General features: G+C 48.9%; 1 protein-coding gene across 4 annotated transcripts in view; it reads right to left on the reverse strand.

Moving 5' to 3' along the window:
• Nucleotides 1–6,960: 6,960 nt before the first annotated feature.
• Nucleotides 6,961–26,239, reverse strand: part of KDM2A (lysine demethylase 2A) — a 150,615-nt gene continuing 131,336 nt past the window's right edge. For 3 of the 4 annotated variants that reach the window (XM_054437445.2, XM_054437446.2, XM_063671671.1), the window contains 9 exons: nucleotides 21,461–21,544; nucleotides 19,080–19,349; nucleotides 18,424–18,555; nucleotides 16,216–16,305; nucleotides 13,775–14,487; nucleotides 11,715–11,878; nucleotides 10,963–11,121; nucleotides 10,156–10,371; nucleotides 6,961–9,700 (listed from right to left, as the gene is read on the reverse strand). In XM_054437445.2, the coding sequence (XP_054293420.1) occupies nucleotides 9,519–9,700; nucleotides 10,156–10,371; nucleotides 10,963–11,121; nucleotides 11,715–11,878; nucleotides 13,775–14,487; nucleotides 16,216–16,305; nucleotides 18,424–18,555; nucleotides 19,080–19,349; nucleotides 21,461–21,544 (2,010 nt within the window). In that variant the 3' untranslated portion in view covers nucleotides 6,961–9,518. Of the gene's footprint in view, nucleotides 9,701–10,155; nucleotides 10,372–10,962; nucleotides 11,122–11,714; nucleotides 11,879–13,774; nucleotides 14,488–16,215; nucleotides 16,306–18,423; nucleotides 18,556–19,079; nucleotides 19,350–21,460; nucleotides 21,545–24,189; nucleotides 24,634–26,239 lie in introns of those variants that run through there. The other variant, XM_054437447.2, reaches the window with a different exon arrangement.

The following is a 26,239-nucleotide window of genomic DNA, read 5'->3' on the forward strand; positions in this document are numbered from 1 at the left end:
CCTTAATCTGCAAGTCAAGATCTTGGAGGACTTGGACCTTGGATGCTCCAGTTTGTTTTGCTACCATCCTCTGCACTTGGAGTTCCCCCACCAACTCACCCATCCATTCTCACTTCTGTGCCTCTGCTGTTTCCTGGGCCTGGAAGCTCTTCTGTGTACCTTCCTCCCTGGCCAACTCCTACTCATCTAAGACTCACCTCCTCCAGGCAGTCTCCCTGACCCCAACTATGTACATCTCCAGTTCTACACTTACCACCTTCTAGGCCCTATTTTCCATTTTCAGTTGCAAGATGCATTGTTGCAAGTTTCGACAGTGGGGAGTGAAGCCTCGTTACATGTCTACATCAATTGGAAAAATGCATCCTGATGTTGGAAATGCTGATATATATATTTAAAGAGGACATACTGTCCCCCACTGTCACTGGTGCCCCTAGTTCATCCTTTGCTCCCAGTGCCCACCACAGGACCCGACTCAAAGGCATCAATGTTTGATGAGTGAATGAATGAGTTAATGAGCTCTTGGAACACATGGGGTTTGGGGTGGAACAAGGCCAGATGGCACAACATGAAGCCTCTAACCTCCTCTCCCCACAGCCCTGTCCTGACTCTTCTGGACTGCGAGCACAGCCACATGTCAGCCAGGGTTTTCGGGAATAGCCTCCATTTAAAAAATTCTGCCTGATGAACTTGTTGGACCAGAGTCTGTGTGGGTTCTGAATGCCAGCCAGGATATTCCAAGAGGTGGCCTTACCTTCCCATCCCCACGTAAAAACTCAGTCCCTCCCACCCACAGCCCAATCCACACCCCCTGCCAGGCCTGAAGCTGGGGTCTTTTGAGGGGGGCTGGTCTCCCTTCATTGATTCCTGGGCCCAGGAAAAGTGACTTCAGGAAGCCCCAGGTTCGGAAGAGGTTGATGTGAGCCCTACGCCTGGGGAAGACTGGTTTTGGGGACAGTGTTGCCCTCTGTTGGTCCTGGGAAGGTCGATTGCAAACTTGCCTTCACAGGCAGGCCTTCCTTCTCTCAATAAACCTTTGTCCTGTGCCTAGACTGCTCCAGGCCCTGACCAGGATGCTAGGAGTGCTAAGTGGAGTAGAGCCCCATCTCCGCCCAGCTGGCAGCCCCACAGACACATCATTACTTGGCATCGCCACTGGATGACTAATAGATGTTGCAAACTTAGCGCGGCCCACACTGAGCTCTTGCTCCCACTACCCAGCCCCTGTCCAACCTGCTCCTCTCCCGCCTCCCCATCTCAGGCGTGGATCCTCCATTTTCCCAAAATCTAGGAGCTGTCCTCAATTCCTCTCTTTCCTCACCTGGCCCCCACCCCGATGTATACCCCTGCATATACATACAGCATCTCTGGCGTATCTGTCTCTGAAGTACACCCTTGATGCTTCCACTGTGCCCTGCTAAACCCTGGCCCGAGTCTCAATCACCCCTCGCCTGCATGCCTGCACCAGCCTCCTTTCCGCATGCCGTGCCGTTCCTGCAGGTTGAGCTTCTATAGATCTACGTCAAAGCCCACCCCCAACAACTGCCCCTGCACTTAGGATAAAATCCACCCCACTTCCTGTGGCCCATGAGACCCGCACAGACTGGTGCCTGCCCATCTCTCTAACGCAGCAATTTCCATTCTTCCCCTTCCTCTTAGTCTCCAGCCTCTCTGGTCTTCCTTCTGTCACTACAACAAGCCAAGTCCATTTCCACCTCTGGTGCCTTAACTTTACAGCTCCCTTGCCTGGACTGCCCTTCCCCACTTCCGGAGTGGCAGGCTCCTCCTCGTGCTGCCACCTTGTGGGCGGAAGAGATCCTGCTCAGAGGTCTCTCCCTTGGCATCTCTGTTTGTCCTGGTCACGGCTGCACCCCTCATCCCCAGCACAAAGTGAGGGCTGCAAAAAGAATCGAGACTCAGTGTTAGCCCAGTCTGGTGGGGAAGAAAACCCTTAAACACATATCTCCAATTAACCTGGCAAGAGCTATAGTTTAAGGAAGTGAGGGCACTCGGGAGAAGGTCAGGGGAGGGGTCGGGGAGGGTTGGGTAAAGTCTTGAACATGACACTGTGTGCATGAGCATGAGAGAGGTTGGAAGTGGCATGTGCCAAGGCCCAGGAGTGCGAGTTTTGTTCTGCTGAGACTTCTCTTCTCCGCCTCCAGCCTGGGCTTTGCAGAGCAGGAGGGTGAGCTCGGGGCTTCCTTGACCTCAGCAGGTGTGTGCCAGATTGACCTGGGGACACTCCTCCCCAACATGGACAGCCATTCCTCTGATGTCAGGTTCCCAGACAGTGTCAGGCTCTAGCCGGGATGCTGGGAGTTGATTCATTCACCCGATTATTTGACAGTATTTGTTGAGCTCCTACTACATGCCAGGCACCTGTGCTTGCCCTTGCGGATCCAACACGGGAAGACACAAGCGGGGAGCTTAGAGGCAAACCATACGTGATTAACAGCCGCTGACAAGTGTTGGGTTCTCCTTATGTGCAGGGCACTGCAGAGCCCAGCTGATCTCATCGAAAGCGGGAACATCCCTATGAGGCACGTGACCAGTTCTAAGAGTCAGGAGCCTCTTCAGGTGAAGTCAGGGAAAACTCAGGGCGTTTTTGTCAGAGCCAGAGGATGGGAGGGAAGCAGTTGTTTTAGGGGCAGAGAAAAGAGCTTTTCAGGTATGCGGAACAGTAGATGCAAAGGCCCTGAGGGAAAAAGGGCCCTGGTTATCCGGGAGGCTCCAACATCACCAGGACGCCCGGGCCCTTCGCTCCTTTCTGCAGAGGGCAGGGACCTTGGGCGGGCGTTGTTAGCCTGCAGGCGCCAGCCCACCAACCATGGCAGGGGCTTCGAGACCCCTAGCTCCTCTCGACCCGCCTCCCAGGAGCAGCGCCTCCTCCTGGAACTCTCTGGAAAGTTCACAGAGTCCCCGCACTGTCCCCGAATCCAAGGTCCTCTTCCGCCTCAGAGTTTTTGCCGAGACGGGGCCCCAGCGAGCTGCCAGGCCCGGCCTCGTCCCCGAACCCCCGCCCCCGCCCTCATCCTCATCCCGGAGCCCCGCCCGGCCCGCCAGGAGCCCTGCCCAGCGCGCATGCGCCTCGGCACCGCCTAGCAGCCTGTTTCCAGAGCCGCTTTGCCCCTCGACCTTCCTAACCGGCTTGTGAGTGTCCGACTCACGGTCTCGTCGCTCCCACTGGGCCCACGTTGTGGCCGCTGGTACTTGCCATGTGTCGAGGGGTGGGGTAGGAAAGACTTGGGGTAGGATGCCGGTGCCACCTTCTAGGAACCCGGCTGGGTGCCCTAGGCAAGTTACTTAACTTCTTAGGGCAGGGCCTTTTTCATCTGTACAAAGGGCGTCCCCCGCGTGGCCTCACTGGATTGTTTTGAGGATTAACTCAGATAAGATGTGTGAAGCGGGCCGGTCGCGGTGGCTCACGCCTGTAATTCCAGCACTTTGGGAGGCCGAGGCGGGCGGATCACCTGAGGTCAGGAGTTCGAGACTAGCCTGGCCAACATGGCGAAACCGCGTCTCTACTAAAAATACCAAAATCAGCCTGGCGTGGTGGCGGTCGCGTAGTCCCAGTTACTCGGGAGGCTGAGGCAGGAGAATCGCTTGAACAAGGGAGGCGGAGGTTGCAGTGAGCCGAGCTCGCGCCACTGTACCCCAGCCTGGGCGACAGAGTGAGACACCATCTCAAAAAAAAAAAGATGTGTGAAGCGTTGGGCTGGGGAGACGACGCGCCGAGTGGCCACTGTCACACTAGACTATCTTGGGCCTCATTTATGTCTCCCCCCGTCTTCCTCCATGGTCTCTTTTCTCTCCGTCCCTCTCTACCTCTTTGCCTTTCCTCTTCTGGGTCTTTCAAGGTATGTTTCTCTCCCTGTCCCTCTGCCTGCTATCCTATGGCACGCTCTGGGGAGGTAGAACTCCCTGCCCATTGGATTGGGGTGGATGTGGAGTGGGAGGCAGAGGCTGGATGACAGCATTGACGGGGGAAAGTCAGGTGTCCCTGACCTCTGGGGCCTGCCGTCAGTTTCCTGCACATACATGGGTGTCAACGCTGAGATTTCCTTCTGGACCTGGGCTCTGAGAGTTGTGGCCTGGAAAGATGGTGAACAGACTGGTCTTTTTTTGAGACAGAGTCTCAACTGTGTCGCCCAGGCTGGAGTGCCGTGGCACGATCATAGCTCACTACAGGCTGAGGTGAGTCTCCTGCCTCAACGTCCTGAGTAGGTGGGAGTACAGGCACATGCCACCTTGTCTGGCTAATTTTTTTTTTTTTTGAGACGGGTGTCGCTCTGTCACCCAGGCTGGAGTGCAGTGGTGTGATCTTGGCTCACTGCAACCTCTGCCTCCCGGGTTGAAGCAATTCTCCTGCCTCAGCCTCCCGAGTAGCTGGGATTACAGGTGCACGCTACCACGCTTGGCTAATTTTTGTATTATTAGTAGAGATGGGCTTTCACCATGTTGGTCAGGCTGGTCTGGAACTCCTGACCTCAGATGATCCACCTGCCTTGGCCTCCCAAAGTGCTGGGATTACAGGTGTGAGCCACTGTGCCCGGCTGTGTGTTTTTGTAGAGACAGGGTTTTGACATGTTGACCAGGCTGGTCTTGAACTCCTGGCCTCAAGTGCCCCTCCCACCTTGGCCTCCCAAAGTGCTAGGATTATAGGCGTGAGTCACTGTGCCTGGCCTGATCCAGTCTGGAGTAAAGGAGGAGATGGTTTCCCAGAGAAAGTAATAGGTAAACCGAGTTAGCTGTACCAGGTGGAGTGAACAGGACATACAAAGACCCAGAGATGGTGTTAATTGGCTATGAGTGGAGAGGAAGAGGAGGGACAAATGGTGCGCAATGAAGCCTGAGGGCCTGGCAGCCTCATGGGCCACATTACATGCCACGTTCAGACTTTATCCTGAGATGAACACAATGAAGGGTTTTAAGCAGGGGAGGGAAGTAGTCAAATCAGTCTTTTTTTTATTTGAGATGGAGTCTCGCTCTTGTCACTCAGGCTGGAGTGCAATGGTGCGATCTCAGCTCACTGCAACCTCCGCCTCCGGGGTTCAAGCGATTTTCCTGCCTCAGCTTCCCAAGTAGCTGGGATTACAGGCATGTGCCACCACACCTGGCTAATTTTTGTATTTTTAGTAGAGACAGGGTTTCACCATCTTGGCCAGGCTGGTCTTGAACTCCTGACCTCTGGTGATCTGCCTGCCTTGGCCTCCCAAAGTGCTGGGATTACAGGCATGAGCCACTGTGCCCAGCCAAATCAATCTTTTAAGATAAATGTCTGGCTACCAACATGGAGGACAGGGGGTTGGACTGGGGTCCTTGGGGCTTTTCCTGTGGTTGAGGTTCTAGACAGTGGTGGCTTCCACTAGGGTGGCAGGGATGAGATTAGTAAGAGGCAGATGGGTTTCTGAGATATTTAGGGGCAAAATTGACACTCTTCCTTCCCTGGAAACATCCAAACATGGCCACATCCATATCTGTCCTTGGGGAACCAACATTAAATCAGCCCATTGTGCAACGCCCTTGTCCACTCTAGACTGTGCTCCAGAATCGGAGATGGTCCTTTACTATCAGTATGGGGAGTAGGATGGGCAGAGATCCCCAGATTCCTTTGGAGGTAGTGATGGAAGCCTGCTCAGGCCCTCCCAGATGGGACTGCATCCCTCCTGAGACTCAGCAGTCAGGTAAGGAGGCAGTTCTCTGGCAGCATCTGGCACACGTATTTAAAGACTGGAAACTTGGACTCAACATGCTCGGCGATGAGAAGCAGTAGGATGAGGTGGGAGACACGCTGGTCACAGCCTGCCTGGGCCAGACCCTGCTCAGCGACTTTCTGCATCTTTAGCAGATGGAATTGGCCCTGGCGGATGGCTTGGCAGTTGTGGGGATGAAAGATTAGAGATGCCCCAGCCCATTCTAAGGAGTGTACCCCTGGGTGCCTCTGCAGGGCTGCTCTTTTTGGGTGAGAGAATGTCAGGTAATCTCACACTTAAAATGTTCACATCCATTACAAAGTTCACCTTGGGGCTGGGCGCAGTGGCTCATGCCTACAGTCCCAGCACTCTGGGAGGCGGAGGCCGGCGGATTACCTGAGGTCAGGAGTTCAAGACCAGCCTGGCCAACATGGTGAAACCCCGTCTCTACAAAAATACACACACACACACACACAAATTAGCTGGACATGATGGTGAGTGCCTGTAATCCTAGCTACTCCGGAGGCTGAGGCAGAAGAATCGCTTGAACCCGGGAGGCGGAGGCTGCAGTGAGCCGAGATTGTGCCCTTGCACTCCAGCCTGGGCGACAGAGCGAGACTCCATCTCAAAAAAAAAAAAAACAAAAAAACAAAAAACAGTTCATCTTGATGAAGTAAACGTTGTGTTTCTAGAAGCAAGTGCTGCTTTTTGGTGTTTAAAAAATAAGCTAAGAAAATCCAAGCAGTAAACATGCCCCCTAGTTCTGCTGCTGCTGCTGAGAGGTGAAGCAAGGGCTCCTTGGCCTTAGCCTTCTGACTTGCTCACACGCACACATCGAAGCAGAAAAGGTTTAGTTTTTGTTTTTAAAGCCTTTTTATTTTTTTAAAAAAACAAAAACAAAAAACCCCCAAACAAAAACAAAACCTAAATTAAAATATTTCCCATTGGAGGCTATTTCTTTTTTTGTCTTTTAAAAATTTTATTACACAAATATCACCCATTCCCACGTGTCAGAGGAAAGACGTCCTTGCTCTCTCTAAAACCAATAGTGGAGAACTTTTGGAAAACAAAACAAAGTCCAACTAGCTTCCTCCTTCTCTGGCCCAAAATAACCTCAATGTGTCAACTGAGATAGCATAAGACTTATCCCCTTAATGCTTACATTTAATTTAAACTTTTTAGCACAACATTGGAGATTGACTCTAAATCAGCAACAAAAAAATATATATTTACAATATTTCTCCGAAAAACAAAAAACACAACCAAACCCTTTAAACATAAGTGACTTTAGGAGTTTTATTTATGGAGCAGTTATTTTTTTAATCACCAAGTGATTTTATATTATATATATATAAATTTTCTTCCTTTCCTTTGTGGTTTTTCGCCCCGGTGCTTGGAAAGATGGAGGCAGGGGTTCTGGTCCTGCAGTCTGAGGGCAGGCTCTCCTGGCAAGGCCGTGTCTAAGAGCAGATTGTAGGACATGCGATGGACTCCCCAGGTTCCTCTGTCCCCCAACAGAGACACTTCTTTCCTCCACATGGACCAACCCTCACCTCTAAAAACCATTTCCCCTCACAGTCCCAAAGAAAAGGAAAACCCAGCAAAGGCATGGTCCATCTGCTGCCTCTTCTGGGCTCCCTTTTCTGCTGACCAATTTACGTGCACGGTAAAAATGCATGTTTTTCCAAACCCCAAAAAACAAACATAAAAACCAAAACCCAAAAGAAACCATTGGCTTGGAAATTTCTGTGGATGAAATGTCCCAAAGTCAGAGGCACTCTCCCGGCACAATCCCTGCTCTGAAGGGGTCTCTCCACCTCCCCTTTTATAAAAAGACAACAAAATAAAACAAAGTAATCTTTTCAGTATTTTCCACAGGAGCAACCAAAGAAAAAGGCAGGAAGCTTCCAATTATAGGTCATTAACAATAATAAGGTTTTTGCTCAATACCCAGGGTTCTTTACAGAGAAGTTCCCCTAACTGAGGCACTCTGGAATAAGTCACTGGCATTTCCTCAAAGTTTCAACCCCAGATTATTGGGGCCTGGAGACCAATGGAAGTGGGCAGAGGGTCATGGGAACAGACTGCTGTTTGTAAGGTGCAGTCAAAAGATTCAGCAGATTGGAAGAAACAGACAAAATGCCACCCCCTACCAGGACCCAGTTTCTTCTAAGGCCAGTTAATGCCAGGGTCAAAACTGGCCTAGGTGGCAAAGAGGGGACCACTCTGCCTCTATTGCTTTGGAAGTGGCAAGGGTGCAGTTGGCGTCTCTCTTCTCAGTGGCTCACACTTCAGACCCCTGGTGCCTGGGCTCCATTCCCTACCTCTGTAGGGCTTCAGGAAGAGGAAAGCCTGAGACTGGGCTACAGGGAGAGGGCCAGAAAGGGACAGGGATGGAGGACCAGAAGGCGGGGCAGGGGTGGGGGGAAGAAGAGGTTGTGCTATCAGTATCCTTACAGAGGGGGAGCAGAGTGCAAATTTGCATCAATCATAAGCTCTTGCCATAGGCTGCTGCTACTGAGCATCTCCTCACACACTTAAAAATATTGACCCAAAAGAAATTCCGACCTTTCTTTCTTTTTTTTTAAAGTGCAAAAAGCTCTCTGCTGCCCTAGAGAGAGGATCTTTGGACAGGCCGTTCAATGCAAAGTAAAAGGGGGCAGCTGATGGGGCTCGACAAAGGGCGGTGGAGCGGGAGACACCATGCTCCCCTCGCTCCCTCCCTCCACACACACGCGCGGAATACACTCAGCCACACACACAGAGGCACATGCACACCCCCTTCCATGGCTGCAGGCAGAGGGCAGGTGACTGGCTTCTAAGCAGGACCCCCTGACTGCCCTGAAAGGTCAGTGAGCCACTGGGGCTAGACACAGGCAGGTTGGGGCTTGGCCCAGTCCTCTGCCGCCTCCAGCTTGGGGGAGATAGGCTGCTCCCTCTGAGGACGTGCATCCTGGGAAAGCCTTCTTCAGGCAGAATGAAGACACATGGAAAAGGGCAGTCAGTGGGAGGCAAAAGAGAGAGGGGGGAACAAGGAGATGGTGCCTGTCTCAGAATCCACTTGGGTAGCAACGAAATGGGTGTGTCCCTGGGGTAGACAGTTCCAGCTCCTCTGAAGAGCTTCAACCCCAATAAGTGCAATAAGGACCTCATAGAGACTAGCAAGTAAGTCGGGTAGGCTGGGGTGGGAAACCTAATTATATGAACGAGCACGAGTGCTGGGCAGAACCAAGCTCAAGGGAGAGGAAAGGAGGGAGAGCACAGTTAAGGACGTGAGGTTTGGGACATCTCAACAGCACCAGTGTGATCGGCACGGGTCTGGGACTCCTGGGGCTGCCGGCCCCTCCTGCGCAAGCCGGGAGAGTGTGATGGAGGAGAGACGCGCACTAGACACCACAAGAACCTGGCCATGGAGACAGGGCCGTTTTCTTCCCTGGGAGTTTGCTCAGAACCAGGCACTGCTGGGGACCATGGATGGGGAGGAGGGGCACAGGGCCCAGTGCAGATGAAGGTTGCACAAACACCCCAAACTGAGAGCCCGGCCTCCTGGCAGGCGAGTAAGCGAGCAGGCGCCTTGACAGCACAGCCTGTGCTTTCCCCTCAGATCAATCTGCTACTCCCTTTTCCTTAGGAGGGAGAGGAGCAGGCAGGTAAGCCTGGTGTCCACCACCCTCTCTGCCCCACCTGTAGAGGAAGAGCTCAAGGGACAGGAGAGCAGAGAGGGAGTGTGACGCTGGCCTCAGAGCCCGTGCAGGGTCGAGGAGAGGCTCTCCTCGGTGGGGAGTCAGGGGAAGATCGGTTTCCTGTTGAGTCTGGGCTGGGTGTGTCTTAGCTGATCTTCTGTATCAGCTTCTCGTCAGACAGGCAGTAGAGGCTGTTGATGGACAAGTCTGAGATGAAGTGCTCGCAGGCTTTTCGAGTGATCTGCTTGCATCCTCGAAGGTCGATCAAGGTGACGTTGGCAATGCGCCGTAGGTAGATCAGGGTCTGGTCTGTCAATTTATTGCAACCTGTCGGGAAAGTGGACATAATGACAGTGCTCACATACACACAACTTTCCTCTGCCATTCAATTCCTGTAGCCATCTTTCCTTCAAAATGCTAAACAAAAGCCCTCTTTGTCCCACAACTAGCTGGCTCAGAGACCAGAAGTGCCATCAACACCTCCAAAGGGACCCTGCTGCCTCAATCCCATCACCATATGACAACAAGCACAAGGGCTGCAAGGCTGACCAAACTCCAGCTGGATGTTGGCTGTGCACACAGGCAACCGACTTAACTACTCAAGGCCTCAGTCCCCCATCAGTTAAAAAAGGAATAGAAATCCATGTCCTTGTCCAGATGTGAAGAAATGAGCTAATGTGGGTCAATCAACAGACCCAAGGTCATTCTGGTTTACTGATCAAGTTCCAGGGAGGGCTGGAGGCAGGGGGCACCACTGATTATGAACAACTGTAGCGGCATACCTGCCATATTGAGCTCTGTGAGAGAGTAGCGAGTGGAAGACCCGACAGCAGTGAGTAGATTGGAGGACTGATCTGTAAGGTGGCTGCAGTGACTGAGGTCGAGTCGAGACAGGAGGGGCATGTGGCGAATGATGAGGCGAAGCGTGGCATCTGTGATGTCAAGGCCTGCCAGCCGGAAGTCGGTCATGTTCCGGAGCTTGCTGCGATTGTCCTGACCTGTACAGGCAAGAGAAGAGCCTAGATCAAAACACTCAATTCTCTAATCCAGCTTCAAGGCTCCAGGCAGCAACAGCTACTTGCTGGCCAGGCCCCCTTGAAGGGGTTAAGTAGAACTGCCCACACCCAGCCCTGCCTTCAGGGTGTGAGCACTGTGTGTAGGCAGTTTCTAGGAAACCAGACAAGTTTTCTTTCTTCTCAAGCTGCTAGATTATGCCTCACGCACACAGCAAAAGGCTATGTGCAGAATGCTCCTCCCCTTCCAATACCACCACACTTTTCTAGACCATCATGCAAACAGCTTTTGATTCCACCTCAACCATAAAGCCTTCTCAGACTTTTTCAGGCTTACACTCTCTGGGCCCCAAACTCCACCAACTCACAAAATGGACTTACTCCACTGTTTGTAGGTAGTTATCTGCTTATAGTTACCCTATTCTTGTACATAGTCCATCATTCTGTTTTCATTTTGTGCTCTTCTATTCTTCCACAGCATCATTTCTGAGACTACCTTAGCTTCTGAGGACGAGGTCTGTTTGGAAGACAAAGCTACCCCAAGACAAGCACAGAGAAGTCAGGTCCAGAGCATACCTGGTTTATCAGCCGGTGGAGTAAGCAAGTCCCGAATTTGAGGGTCCTTGATTCCTACTGCCCACCGAAGATCAAGGGTCCTGAGAAGGGGGCAGCTGGAGGTGCTGAGGGCAGAGACTGCAGACCAGGAGCAGCCTGCTAGGAGGAGGTCTTTCAGTCCTGCAATGGATGGAATGAGACACGTAATAATACATTGTTTCCCAGCATACTCAGAGCCCTAACGATCTGAGCAGTGAACAAACTTCCAGTCTAATAGGAGAGAAGGACTATGCCTAATCTTTTAGTCATCCAGCTCAAAGATTTCCATGGTATCCTATACTACATCTTCTAGCTTTAGTGGTAAATTGATTGCTTAGTTCCCACCAGAGCAATACAAGAAGGAGTGACTTCCTGTCTTTCCAAGAGCTCAAAATGCTGAAGAGAACAAGGGCTTATAAGGAGCTGACCAAAGTAACATCTGACTCAAATTTCCTCTTTAGTGGTTATGCTGAGGAGAACTGCAGGGCTGGCAGCAACACTGATTCCGTTCTCTTTGCTGTCCACTGCAGTGATTAGCCTGCCAGTCCAGAGTGCTGCCTGGGAGACTGGCACTTAAGATGGCCCTGGGTAAACCTCTTGCTAAGCAACAATGGCACGGGACTGCTGCCCTACAGTGCCCTCAAGTGATGCTAAGAAGCACTGCCAATAATGCAACTTTTCTTGCCCGCTTCTTCTGGGCCCCTGGAAAGACAGCGGCAGGGCTGCTCACTTACCTGGCAGCCTATTGACAAGCCATGTCAGTTGCTTTTTAGAGATGTTGGTCCAACTGAGGTCAAGGCTGACTGGCTGCCTCTTGATGATGCCACTGAGGGCCTGGGGCACAATGGCCTTACACCTACTCAAGTCAATTTTTGTCCAAAGTCTCTTGTCGCAGCACCTGTGATAGAAGGGAAGAGAACTCGCCTTCATTAACTTGATCAGTGGAGCTCCCATCACAGGCTGCTTATGGCTTCTGGGAAAAGCAGAGTACCTGGAGGATCGTTCTTCTACAAGTGTACAGGGATCACACCTTATCATTTTTTGCCTCACAGAATAGGCAAAAAATTGCTTTGAACTCTACAACAACTAGACGCTTTGCAAACCTATATATTGATAGTATATAACTTGACCACTTTACCCTGATTTATTCTGGAGTGTTTGAGAACACAACAGTTGTTAGGGACCCACAGCAAGCAACAGTCTATAACTCCTTCATCTGCATTAAAATGGCATGGTTCCTGCTGAAGTGTATATAAGGAAGCCTCTTAAAGTTTCTAGACTTCTTACTGTCTAAAGCTAAGAAGGCCTGTTCCATTCCCTCCCTTGGCAGTCACTCGCAGCTGCCTGAAATGCAGGGTGCTACTCAGCACATCCACAATTCACCCTGCCTTCAGCCCATTACTGTATCAGGTCAAAAGAGGCTCTTTATCAGGCTTACAGAGTCCTCTCTCACCCTCAAGTTCTGCCTCAGTGCTATCCTGACATTTTCTAGCCAGGCCAGACCAGAACTGAAAGGGATAGGCCTGGCTTTCCACTGCAGTCTACAAATCTACAGGCCACAAACCACAACATGCTGGCTTCCATTTAATATTTTATAGCCCCTGCCCCCTAGCCTGGTTGGCAGGGGAAGAGAGACAGCACATAATGGAAATCTGATGTGCCTTGCCCTGAAAACCAAGAGGTAGAGCCAAGCAGTCCTACTAGCCCTAGATAGAGAAATATTAAGGAGAATTTAGATACACTACACATTAATTCAGATTTGGGAAATAAACTCATGTTTGCAAAGAATAGGGTCTATTTAGAGACTGAAACAATTTTACCAGTGCCACATGAAGCTTCTATGGCAGAAGCAAGCTGCTGACAATACAGCAGATTTTGCTGCTCTAAACTCGAGCATGCATCAGAGTCCCCTGGAGGAGCACTTGTTAAAGCAGACTGCTGGGCCCACCCAAGAGGTTCTGATTTAAGAGGCCTATGAGGGTCCTGACAGTTGACATTTCTAAAAAGTTCCTGAGTGAATGCCATTGGTCAGGACACCAACACTACTGTAATAGGATGTGTGTGACCCAGATAACAAGGATATATCCTGGAGTAAATATATACCAGAGTTTAAGGAAAAACCAACAATGCCCAATGGGAAGCTCCTTGTTCATCATCACTAGGAATTTTTTCCCCCAACTGTCTGTCCAACTTAAGAAGAAATGGTAGCTCTCATTAAGGAAGCTTCAAAACTGGACTCTGCTTGCTGGAAAAGGGAATTCTGATCCAGGTTTGGGGGGATGAGCATTAAAACTGAAGAAAAATGTTAAGCACCTTCAAATTCATCTTGAAAAGCATGCCTACTTCTCTCACTGAATGGAGAGGTAATTGAGTCAGGGGCTTAAGTGAGGTTATCTGTGTTATCAGCACCAGAAGAGTGACTAGAACATCATAGGCTCTCAACCAACACGTGATGAGTTCAGCTGACTTGAGGAGGAAATTTTCAGCCCGCAAGACTCTCAAGTTTTAGCACAGACTACAAATCTATCCCCCAAATCAGTCTCCCTCCCCATAACAAAGAGACATGGGAAAGTATAGAGCAGGGCCAGGAGGCAAATGGCCAGTTCCCTAATGACATCTGCGGGTACAACAGGCTACATCTTTAAACAGGACCCAAAGTTTGGGAAAAAGGGTCAATTCACTCCTCATGGGACCCCACAGGCTTTCAGATGCCAAGGTGCATGCTGTTCTCATATGGAAAACCTGCCACCTACTCCCATACCCCTAATTCCTGACCCCCTGAATCCCTGCTCACCATTTATACCACGTCTTGCACACTCGCATACATTCACAAAGTTCTCTGCGGCTGAGGTAGCGGAAGACAGACATCCAGACCTCCCGCTGCATCCAGCTTTCGTCTCCATCCTGAGCCCAACTGCCCCGGCCATTCAGCCTGGCTGCACCCCCCTCCTCTGCACTGTCATCTTCCTCCTCCTCCTCCTCCTCTTCCTCCTCCTCTCCCCCCAGCCCCTCCTCATCCCCACGCTGGGGGGTTCGGGCTGGGCAGTGCTGCACTAGCACACGGGGGGAATGGCGAAGGTTGGCAGAGGAGGCCGTGATGGCCTGCAGCTTGGGCACAATGGATGTCCCGTGGAGCTCTTTGGTGGGCCTCTGTAGCGTGACAGTGAGGTACGATCCCCGGATCTTGGCTTTCTCAACTTCAGACAGCTCCTTTTTGCCGCTGGGATTGTTCTCCTTTTCCCGTACCATGGTGCGCTCTGTGGCCTGCAGCCGCAGCAACTGCCGCCGTTTGAAGCGCTCATCGCGGCTGGCACTGTGGTGGTCGCTGGGGCCAGCCCCAGGGGATGACCGAGTCACCATACCCCGGGGGGAAACCGGGTCATGGATGAGCTGCAGCATGGAAGTGGGTGAATGAGGCGGGGGCGTGAGAGGCTCATCGCAGCTCCGCAGGGGCCGCAGGACTTTGGCTTGCACAGCTTCTTCGTCACTCTCTTCCATTTTCCGCTTCTGCAAAACAGGCCCAGAAAAGCAACATCAGTGCTTCCTTTCTTCCATACCCTCTGAACAGACAGGGTGGACCTCCCTTGCTCTCAGGGGACCAGAGAGAAGAAAGGTCACTGTTGGAGAGGGGGTCATTCCCTCAGAGTCGGCCCAGGCTGGTCTCCAACTCCTAGGCTCAAGTGATCCGCCTGCCTTGGCCTCTCAAAGTACTGGAATTATAGGTGTGAGCCACTGCACCTGGCCTGACCATTTTTAATTGCGTCTTTGACTTACCTCTTTTCACCAAAGAGACGTATTTCTGTTTCATGGTGGAAAAAGCCCACATATACCATTTGAACTAAGATCCTGAGTCTGACAGTGGTAAACACCATTGGCTTCCAGCTCTACCACAGTCTAAGTTTGACTCCACCAGGCTGCATCTTCCACTCCATCCCCCACGTGAATAATAAAGCAGATAACAAGAACCTCTGTGAGAAACTGGGTTGCTACAGAGAGATTCACTCATGATTATGATAAGGAATCCCACAAGAGCCCCCAACTTTATCTGTGGCATTTGTGCGCTCCAGATACTTGCCCTTTCCTGGAGCCCACTATGACTATGCTATGACAAAGCCCAGTAAACATGTTCCACTAGGAACCATATCAGTAGTTCAGGTTTTTTGCAAGGAGACATTTTATGTCTATAAGCAACAACCCTGGTCTCTGCTCCTTTTCCTCCTTACATTTTTTAATCATTATGGTTGGAAGAAAATGACCACCTTTTGGGTGGTACCTTTTCCAATGTATTAGAAGGTAATACTAAAACATAGCCATCTGCCAACACATCTGCTACAGCAGAGATGCAAACACTCAACATCACTAATGAAGACACATGTAAAGGCCACTAGTGCAAGAGCTTAGGAGAACTTTGGCCCTAGTCAACTTCAAAAATCCTTGCCCTCAAAGACAAATAGATTGAAAAATTCAACTATCTTAGTATCCAAGTGGGAAGAAATAAAAAGGTAAGAAAATTCCCTTCTGCCCCCTTCCCCGCTCCTGTGCAAGGGTCCTTGGAAGGCTGGCACTTGGAAAGCCATCTCCTCTTGCAGGTGTGTCCACAGCTGGTCTTGCCTTGTCAGCCTGAGTAACTACAGTCCTTTTGGCCCTTTGACATTATTGGCAACCACTGGTCAGCAACCTCAGCTCCTTTGGGCCAAGGTCATAGCACTGGTCCTCTCTGGGGGAGGGGCTGCTTCCACATGACACATTTGGGCATGTGGGATGGTCAGGGCAGGGCTTTCTGTCAGGCCACAAAAGTGAAGATGACAAAAATGTGAACCTGCTTAACTGGAAGCTCAAGTACACTGCTGCACTCACTGCCTGCCTCAGGCCACTGCCTCTCCTCTAGTTAACATTCCTCAGGAGGGATCCTACTCACCTAATTTCTCTCCTCAAATAGCCCAGCGGTGGTTCCTCTCTTTGTAGGGCCCCAGAGTATAAAAGGACCTTAGGAATTTGCAGATCCCAAGTGGAACAATATTTAGTATTTAGTAATACAACACACACACAATGCTACAAACTCTAACAAAGAAAATACTAAAAATTAACCAAAGGAAAAACATACCAAACTAAACAAAAATAATCTCCTAGGTCAGAGAAACCGTATGAACACTAATGCAAAGGCAAACGTGTAGCAATCCCCCACATTTGATGCCTCCTTTCTGTCACAGTGCAAATCTGATAAGGTTCCTTTACCTGGGCTTTCTCCGAGCTGTCCTCCTGGTAGCACTTTGGACATTCCCAGCAATTTGGCAATTCTTCATTAAGCAACCCCTCTCCATCCATCTATAGGAAGACAGAGATGTTTTTAAAAGCCTGTCTCTCAAGCTTCCTTTATCCAACAATAACACAGTTGGGAAGAGTTACTCATGTCTCAACAACATTGGTCCATAAAGGAGAAAAACTGTGAGCAATCCAGCCCCAAATAGCCAATGGTGCTGAACCTGATCTTGACAGTGGGGCACAGGTTCTGATAGCTTGGGTTTAGGGACTAATGCTCTAGTCTCTGTGACTCAGTGTTCTCCACTGTAAAATGCTGGCTGATATTATTACGTTTACTTTCCCTCAGGAACTAATACACAGAGATACAACAATATAATTGCCAGAGATACAACAAAACCCACCTTATAGGGTTGTGGTGAGGATTATTCATTGTGTAAAGAATTTAACAAAGGACTTGGCATACAGAAAACCCTTTGTATTAGCCATTATCATCATCATGGAATTAATACCCTATTTCACTAATTCTGTGGGTTTGAGATATGTTAATAGATGTAATATGCACCATTTAAATCTTCACCAAGTTATAATTAATCAAACAAACTTTTAAGATTGTAAAGCTGTCCAGGCATGGTGGCTCATGCCTGTAATCCCAGCACTTTGGGAAGCCAAGGTGGGCGGATCACTTGATGCCAGGAGTTCAAGACCAACCTGGACAACATGGTGAAACCCCATCTCTACTTAACACAAAACTAGCTGGGTGTGGTGGTGCATGCCTGTAATCCCAGCTACTCAGGAGGCTGAGGCAGAAGAATTGCTTGAACCCAGGAGATGGAGGCTGCAGTGAGCCAAAATCTCACCACTATACTCCAGCCTGGGCAACAGAGGGAGACCATGTCTTAAAAAAAAAAAAAAAAAAAAAAAAGATTGTAATGCTGTTAAAAATATCGTAAGAATCAGGCCGGGCACGGTGGCTCACACCTGTAATCCCAGCACTTTTGGAGGCCAAGGCGGGTGAATCACTTGAGGTTAGGAGTTCGAGACCCGCCTGGTCAACACGGTGAAACCCCATCTCTACTAAAAACACAAAAATTAGCTGGGCACAGTGGCGCGTGCCTGTAATCCCAACTACTAGGGAGGCTGAGGCAGGAGAATCACTTGAACACGGGAGATAAAGGTTGCAGTGAGCCTAGGTCACGCCACTGCACTCTAGCCTGGGCGACAGAAGCAAGACTCTGTCTCAAAAAAAAAAAAAAAAAAAAAAAGAAATATCGTAAGAATCATTTATAACATTAAATGAATAAATGTATATTCGTGCCACTGCACTCTAGCCTGGGCAACAACACAAGGCTATGTCTCAAAAACAAAACAAAATAAAAAGCTGGTTCTTCATTCAACATATGCTTAATGTCTCCAAATACTGACCTACTATTGTTTCTGTTATAGATTTGCTGCTACATAGTATTCAAAAAAACCAAAAATCTATAAAAGGTATACTTTTCACATTTTAACCTTTCTGAAATTGGGCTGCTTCTCACGAATGACAGTGTCTTATTAACACTGTCAGGCGACAGTCATGATTTTAGCTGATACTTTCTGAGAAGGCCAAGGAAACAGTGGTTCTCCACACAGGCTGCAGAATTCGGATCAGTAGAGGAGCTTTTGGAACACAAGGCCCATGTGGACTCAATCTCTGAGGCTGAGATCTGAATTTATTACTTTTTATTACTTTTTTTTTTTAAAGCTATTTAGCTCTGCACTGAGTCTGATACATTAAATGTTACCTGATATTATTATCCTCACTCTCCCTTAGGAACTAATATCCAGAGGTACACTGAAGTATGTATCAGAGATGCCTAAAGGCTTGAGGCATCCCAAAACACACCATGCAGTTCCATTATGGCCTGGGAACTCTACATACCCAATCCAGAGTCCAGATTCTAAGCTCCATGAGGACAGGAACTGGGTTTATTTTGTGTACTGTTCTATCCTCAGGGTCTAACGCAGTGCCTGACACATTGTACATATATGAATCAAGGGCTGATGTTAGACCACTGCATTATGTGACCACAGAGCTGATGGCCTACAGTAGGGATGCTGGCACTCCCATCACAAGTGTCCCATTCTGTTGCGTCACTCGCTCCATTAGCTGAGACTTCAGGAACCCCTTATAGCTCTCCTCACCTGGAGGCAGCCAGGATGAACAATCTCATTGCAGATACAGCATTCCATGAGTTTCTTCTCAAAGTCTTGTGTCTCTTCATTCTGATCCACCTCTCCACAGAGGGAACATGTGACTGAATGAGGCAGTCTGGGCTACAAGAGGACAAAGATAGAATCCAAGAGAACTGACTCAGATCCTTATCATTTCAGTTTCCCTTAAACTGAAGATGGGAGATTTGGGTCCTATAGTTCTCTAGTAAATACCTGGAAGCATGGAGGCAGGGTGGAGAACGGAGGTTTTGGGTAGGAAAAATGACTGAGGAAGAGGAGGACTCAACCACCTGGGCACCAGAGACTAGTTTATGTTCAGTTGGCCTATACTTGCCCTCCCTGGTCCTTTCTAATCTACTTGAAGAGGGGAAAGAAAGCCATGATTTGCCCTTCAAATGCTGGTCTCTTGTTTGAAAATTAGGTAAAGCCTAAAGATTAAATCGGATTTTTAGTACTAGATATCTTCCATCTAAACCTGGGGGAAAAAGGTACAAAATAAAGCCAAAAAAAGAGTATAAACCTTTTCTTTCCAACTCTGAAGTCTCTTTAACTCTACACTATATGTATTTCAGTTCCTTTGGCACTGCCACCCCTCCCCCAAATTCTTTACCCAGCAGATCACTCACTGCCAAGCACTGTCGGAGGACACAGGACTGCTTCATGCGTCCAGGCCCCCCAAACTTCTTCATGTCTCTGCAGTAGTGGCAAACACCACACTCTCCTTGCACACAGGCTTTGCATTTTCGACATCGCACTCGTCTCCGTCTGGCTCCTGACACAATCGGGGAGGCAGCAGCTGGCCTCACAGGTGTTAACCGTGGAGCTGGTTTCATAGTGTGAGGCTTCGTAATGGGGATGGTAGGAACCCGCACCTTTGGCCGAGTGGGGAATTTAAGCTGGAAAGAGAAAGCAGTGAGGTCAAATATATCAGGTTGCTTTAAGACTGGAGAGGGTAGAAGATTACGTGGTAGCATACCTAGCCTGGGGCTTGGCCCACTATGGCCAGATCTGCCCACTGCTTGTTTCTAGAATAAATTTTATTGACACACAACTCATCTTGTGTATGTATTATCAATGGCTGCTTTTTTTTTTTTTTTTTTTTTTTTGAGAAAGAGTCTCACTTTGTTGCCCAGGCTGGAATACAGTGGTGTGATCTCGACTCACTGCAAGCTCCGCCTCCCGGGTTCCCGCCATTCTCCTGCCTCAGCCTCCCAAGTAGCTGGGACTACAGGTGCCCACCACCACGCCCAGCTAATTTTTTTTGTATTTTTTGTAGAGACGGGGTTTCACCACGTTAGCCAGGATGGTCTCAATCTCCTGACCTCGTGATCCACCCACCTTGGCATCCCATAGTGCTAGGATTACAGGTATGAGCCACCACACCCGGCCAATCAATGGCTGCTTTCATGCTACCACGGTAGAACTGAGAAATTGTGACTGTGTGGTGTACAAAACCTAAAATATTTACTATCTTGACCTTTACAGAAAAATTTACCAGCCCTTGTCCTAGCCCTTTGGCCTACTAATTCAGCTGCTTCCCTTTCTTTTTGCAGAGCTGTTAAGATTCACCCCTCCCTGAGCTTTCTGTGTTAAGTGCCATGTACCGAAGTCACTCCAGGAGCCCTCCAATATTTCCTCATCCTGACTTCTCAGATTATACTCCTAAAGAAGACAGTAAACTCCCTTAGGGTGAAACTAGTCTTGTTCATTTCTTTAGTACTCCAAATCCAAGCATATGACCTGGTACATAACAGACACTCCAATAATATTTAAGTGTGGAACACATTTCTTAGCATTCGCATTTACCCTGCTGGTGACCTTTTCAAGGACAAGGACCATGTTTTCTACTACTTTAATTTCTTACCATATCTTAAACACTTTTCTGACACAAAATACTCAACAACCAGAAATGACTGAATTGTTTTAAGGCAGTCACCTGTGGCCAAGCAGAGGCCACGTAGGACTCCTCCCACTAGGGACGAGGAGGTGATTCTCTAAATATACTGTTCAACTCCATACCTTTATATTCTGCCTAAACACCCCTGGAATGTGATGGCTTTGCAAGTTTCAGCTAGGGAACAAGAAACAGAAGCCTCATTTATTTGCCAAATTCACGGCCAGGATCAGAATGCTATCATTTATTTAATACATAACCTTGATAGAGGACAGTATGGGAAAAAAAATTATACAGGATCTAAACTGAAGAGGCATGAAAATTTCTAATCGACAATTATTAGCTGACAGTAATTCCTTTCTTCTTCTTTTTTTTTCTTTGAGACAGAGTTTCACTCTTGTCCCCCAGGCTGAAGTGCAATGGTGCGATCTTGGCTCACTGCAACCTCCGCCTCCTGGGTTCAAGCGATTCTCCTGCCCCAGCCTTGCAAGTAGCTGGGATTACAGGCGCATGCCACCACGCCTGGCTTAATTTTTGTATTTTTGGTACAGACGGTGTGTTTCACCATGTTGGCCAGGCTGGTCTCGAACTCCTGACCTCAGGTGATCCACCTGCCTGGGCCTCCCAAAGTGCTGGGATTACAGGCGTGAGCCACCATGCCCGGCCCCTTTCTTCTCTTTTCCATTCCATACTGCAAAGTCCAAGGTAAGGGGATTTTTGAGAGAATGATCTCACTATGTCAAAGAAAAACTCTGCTCCTTTTAGATATCTATGTAATTATTTGAACTGGCTTTCAATCATATCTGTGAAGATAACTGAGTAACTGGTCACAAGGATAGAAGCGGATGCATTTTGGTGAACAAATGCACAATTTGGCATCTGAACCTGGAGGGAGGCCTCCCAGTTTGATAGTTCTGTTGAGAGGTCACCTCCAAAGATAGCCAATTACCCTGACCTACGAGTCAAAACAGAACTGAGTAATGATTTTCTGTCAGTTTGTATTAATGCACCAAAAGCCATCTGCCTCTAGTTGTTCTTGTTTTCCCCAGAACGGTAATGATCAACTAACAAAAGGCTTAAGCAGCCTAAAGATCAAGCAAAATAGTTTCTTACCTTATCCCTTTTTGGCCACTGTACTATAGGAACTCCAGTGAGGGCTAACTTGGGATCACTGTTGGCAAGCTCCTCCAGCAAAATCTAAGGGTAGGAGGGGAAAGAAGGAAAAATCAGGGCAGGGTGAACAAAGAGCCAACCACCCTGAACAGCATCCAGACTCTGCCTCAGTACCCTTGAGTAGCAAGGGAGGCAGGGTGGCAACTGTCTGTATTCGCCCTTCATATAGAGACTCACTGGAAAACAAATAAATCAAAGGTGAAGGAGAAAACTCAAACTTAGGCTGCTGCAATATTATCAAAACTTTGAGGCTGGGCACAGTGGCTCATGCCTGTGAGAGGTGGGAGGATCACTTGTGCCAGGAGTTTGAGACCAGCCTGGGAAACACAGCAAGACGCATCTCTACTGGGGGCGGGGTGGTGGTGGTGGGGGAGCAGAAAGGACTTCAAACTCACCTTTGCTCCCAATCCCTTACTTGTGTACTAATTATACTAACACACTGAAACAACTAACCTACTGTGGCGACAAGTGTTACTTCTCATACAGTTCTACATATGACAGTAAAACTTTATTATTGCTTCTTCACTTTTCTACACCAGTTAGTGAACATTATCAGGTAATTAAGTATTGCCTTCATTTCTCAGATGTGAACCAAGTGGCATAAAAATGATTGGCTAATACAGAATTAATGAGATGAATGGTACAGCCTAATGTGCAGATTCAACCCAGGGCTCTTTTCTTCTAAGGCTGATTACAGAAATCTCAATCTCAAATCTCTCTCTTTCTCTCTCTCTCTCTCTCTCTCTCTCTCACACACACACACACACACACACACACACACAGAGTCTGCTATTTGCTTTTATTCCTCTAAATGGGGAAGGGAACAATCTTAGGGGCAAAAGTTCTCATGGCATTACCAATAAAATTTAAATGACTTACGAAGAATGCTACAGTGAGAAAATGCCACTTAAGTGAATCACACTGGTTGACTGTTATTTTGAAACAAATATATTTTTTTTAATTTTTATTTTTTAGATGGAGTCTCACTCTGTGGCTCAGGGTGGAGTGCAGTGGTGCTATCTCGCTCACTGCAACCTCCGCCTCGCCTCCCTGGTTCAAGCTATTCTCCTGCCTCAGCCTCCTGAGTAGCTGGGATTACAGGCACCTGCCACCATACCCGGCTAATTTTTGTATTTTTAGTAGAGATGGGGTTTCACCATGTTGGCCAGGCTGGTCTCGAACTCCTGACCTCAGGTGATCCACTTGCCTCGGCCTCCCAAAGTGCTGGGATTACAGGCATGAACCACCGCACCTGGCCAAATCTTTTTGTTTTAGACAGAAACTCCTGAAACCCAAATCTTCTAGTATAATGGACTCCTTCTTCTTCTGACCTTATGAGCCCTAAAGCAACACCAACAGCAAAATAACTCAAATCTGGGAGACAAGTTACATGATTCCTATTCTGGCTACCCTAGGTATGTATGTACAGGATGGTAACTGTTTCAGCAAATACTAAACTCTGATCCTGGACAGGTTAGCAAGTCTAGGCCATTGCTAATAATTTTTCTCATAATCCTGTGTGCTCTGCCCCGCAGACCAGGACTTTTATGTATTTTCATTCTTAACCTGCTCCAAATCCCAAAGTTGGGTCTCAGAAAGACCCTTTAACTCATAGCCAAGAAGCTCCTCTACTAAGATCCCCTTCTGCCAAGTCTCCAGATGCCTCTCACCTTCCCCCAAACTCATTTCATTTGCGGATGTTTTATTTACTTCAAGTTGCTATGGCATCCTTTTCTGTTAGTACCATACAGTGTGGGGGTGAAGAGGCGGGGTGTGGTGCCACGTGGGACAAGGCTCTGGTATGGGCTCCTAATCTCCCTAGGGTGAAAAATTCAGGTCCATTCAAAATGTGTGCTAGGGAGTGCATGGCTCCCCTCCCCCACTTCGCACTGCCGAAGAGTAGGACTCTGCCCATTTCCTCTGCTGAAGTGAACTGAGCTGTCCACAAACGGGGACTTTCCACTTTCAGCAAAACAGACTGCACAGTAAGATCTGCGATTGTTCAAGAGTAGAAAAGGAACTTAACTGTTCACCAAAAGCAGTCTAATTCTACCTGCAAGATTTTTGTGGGGAATAGGGAAGGGTAGGCGGAAAACTGTGTCGGTGTGTGTGTGGGGGGCGGCAGCTGTTCACACATACACGACTCAGTTACTGGGGTATGTGTGGGTGTGGAGGGAAATGCAGATTTCCTTCCAAGCCTTATTTTGCTGGGGCCATTCAACCAAGCACGCCCTGCTTTCATCAAAAAAGGCAGACTCCAGCTGAGGCCCTACAAGAAACCATATAAAGAAGCCACCACCCTTCACTAGAGGGGGTTTGGGATAGGAGAGCGGGGGTGGAGTGCGGGAAAGGCTGACGCCTATCTCGGCTCCAGGCATTCGGGAGAACATTTAAACATAGGCCCACACCCTACAGATCACAGGAAGGGAAAGAGAACAGAAGGTGCCTGGGCAGAGGGAAAGAATTCTCAAAAGCCAACCAACCCAATTCAAAAGCACATCCCACCAGGTGAGGGAACAAGTGCAATGACGGCTCAAGCAACACGAAGTAACATAGCATTGTCCTGGACTCGCCCGGCAGGCACTTTCTTCTGCCTCTTCACTGAGACAAAAGTCCCTATAGTTACACGCACCCCAAACCAGAAAGGGTTTGCCGATCGACCCCCTGACCTTTCGTTTCCCGTCGCTCTGGAGCTGCCGAGGCTCTTGGTGAAGTTTCCCCAGCGTCTTTGTTTTGTTTTCTGTATTGGAAGTTCTCCTGAAGGAGTTAGATATTCTGCCTCTGGGAAAATCCGGATTTACTTGAATATTCTGGAATCTCCCAGAGCACATAGGGCAGGGCAGTCCAGCTCTGACCCTTCAGACTACCCAGAGGGAGCAGCGTGCAGCGATCTGGGCTCCTTCTCGAGCCCTTCAGCTCAGCCGCGGCTTCCTGTGCCTGCGAACAATGCTGCTGCGTCACCCACATGCAGCTCCCAGAAATGCTTTGCAACGGAAGATGGCAGGAGGGGGAGCCGAGCGAGAGTGAGCGAGCCAGGCAGAGGGCCCAGCCGTTCTGCTGCAGAGCCGGGAGGGGGTGTGTTCAGCAACTGCTTTCTTCCTCGCGATTGGAAGAGGCCCTGCCAGGGAGGGGAGCTCAGCCACAGCCCCCGCCCTGTCTCCCTCCCACCACCACTGCAATAGGAGAACCTAGGGCCAGCCCCCTGAGGGCTCCCGGTGGCAGACTTCTGAAGGCGCCAGCCAAAGGGAAGGCTTTAACTCATTCTGCGGGTTACACTAGGCACCTTGGCCCACATTTGTCCTTGTCTCAGTCCACACCCTTCCCCTCAGGGTCACCTCTCACTGTTACTGCCAGAGCTCTCTGGCTGACTGCACACACACTTATCTCTCCCCTCTCAGCAAGTAGAGGGGGTCGCCCAAAGTTCCGCCTCTCTGGATGAACTAGGCACAGGAGCTGAGTTCCTCTTGAGTTATCTTCTCTCTCTGGCACACTGCCTGCTTCACCTGCCCTCGCTGACTTGCTCCCAGCCCACAGTCCAGAATCTGTCTATGTGTTCCAAAAAACCTTCAGAAATGGCCCATGTCAGCCAATATTGAGATATTCAATAAAATACGGCTAACATCAACTACATCTAAAACAGATGCCTGCTTCTGATTCTGACAAGGACTCCACCCCCACAGTACAGTACTAGAAATGTCTGCGCAGCAATCCTGCAGCAGTTCCACCGTGACCAAGTCAAACAACTGAGGCACAACCTAAGGGCAACACACCTTGCCCTCCTGCCTCTAAACAAGGTGCAGGAAGCCAGGAAACACACATTCTCCCAATTCCAGCAGTCTCCTCCGCCTGTAAGATTATCCTACCCTCAGAATACCAGTATTGTACTCTTGGATTTCCATTTCTATTCAAGTCTGTTGGCCTGTCTCATTCTTGATATTCCCCAGATGAAGCAGCCAGTCCTGCATCCTGTCAAGACACCTCACTGCCTTCTCACAGCCACTCGGACTGACAGGTATTGCTCACACCTCTGCACACCAAACCCTGATCCCCGGATCCCCAGCTGGGATGAAGCTCAGACTGAACACACACTCCCTTCAGTCTACAGGAGGAAGGGAGGGTGCACACTCTGGTTGAGTTTCTAGTGATCCACAGTGTGCAAAACATCAGCATGGGAGAACCTGAGTAGGAATCAAATACTTAGCAGAAACAGTTTGGGTCTTTTTTAGAGCCAATGTGATTTTTATGTGATTTTTAGACCCTTACAAATGTAACGTGCCTTTTTTGCAGATGCTTTGATTTAAACATCTAGCTCTTAAGCATTCTTATTTATTTCCAGGACAGCTGTTTCAGTGAGTTTCTGGTACAGATTCAGTGGCTAACTAGGCTTTCTAAAGTCTGGAGCTTTGCTGCCAGGGGCTACATATGTTATTTTTATAGTAGTTTACCAGGGGAAGGACAGACTTTTGTGCTCTCGGCTGAGCTCCTCCTGGAAATGCTTACATGGTCATCCTAACCCTAAACTTCTCCCTGGCACTGTATCTTAAGACTCAAGACTCAGTGCAATCGGCTTATTTTGTTTGAAAAGCTTTCCTTAACAGTGATCTAGCTATTGAGAGGTCTTCTTGCAAAATGCTTATTTTGATCTTCAGTGCTATCTATATTATAGAGATAATAAAGTATGAATACTTAAGAGAAAACATATTACTTTAAAACAAACAT

This window comes from Pongo pygmaeus, chromosome 9 (genome assembly GCF_028885625.2).
Source record: "Pongo pygmaeus isolate AG05252 chromosome 9, NHGRI_mPonPyg2-v2.0_pri, whole genome shotgun sequence".
In the NCBI taxonomy this organism is placed as follows: Eukaryota; Metazoa; Chordata; class Mammalia; order Primates; family Hominidae; genus Pongo; species Pongo pygmaeus.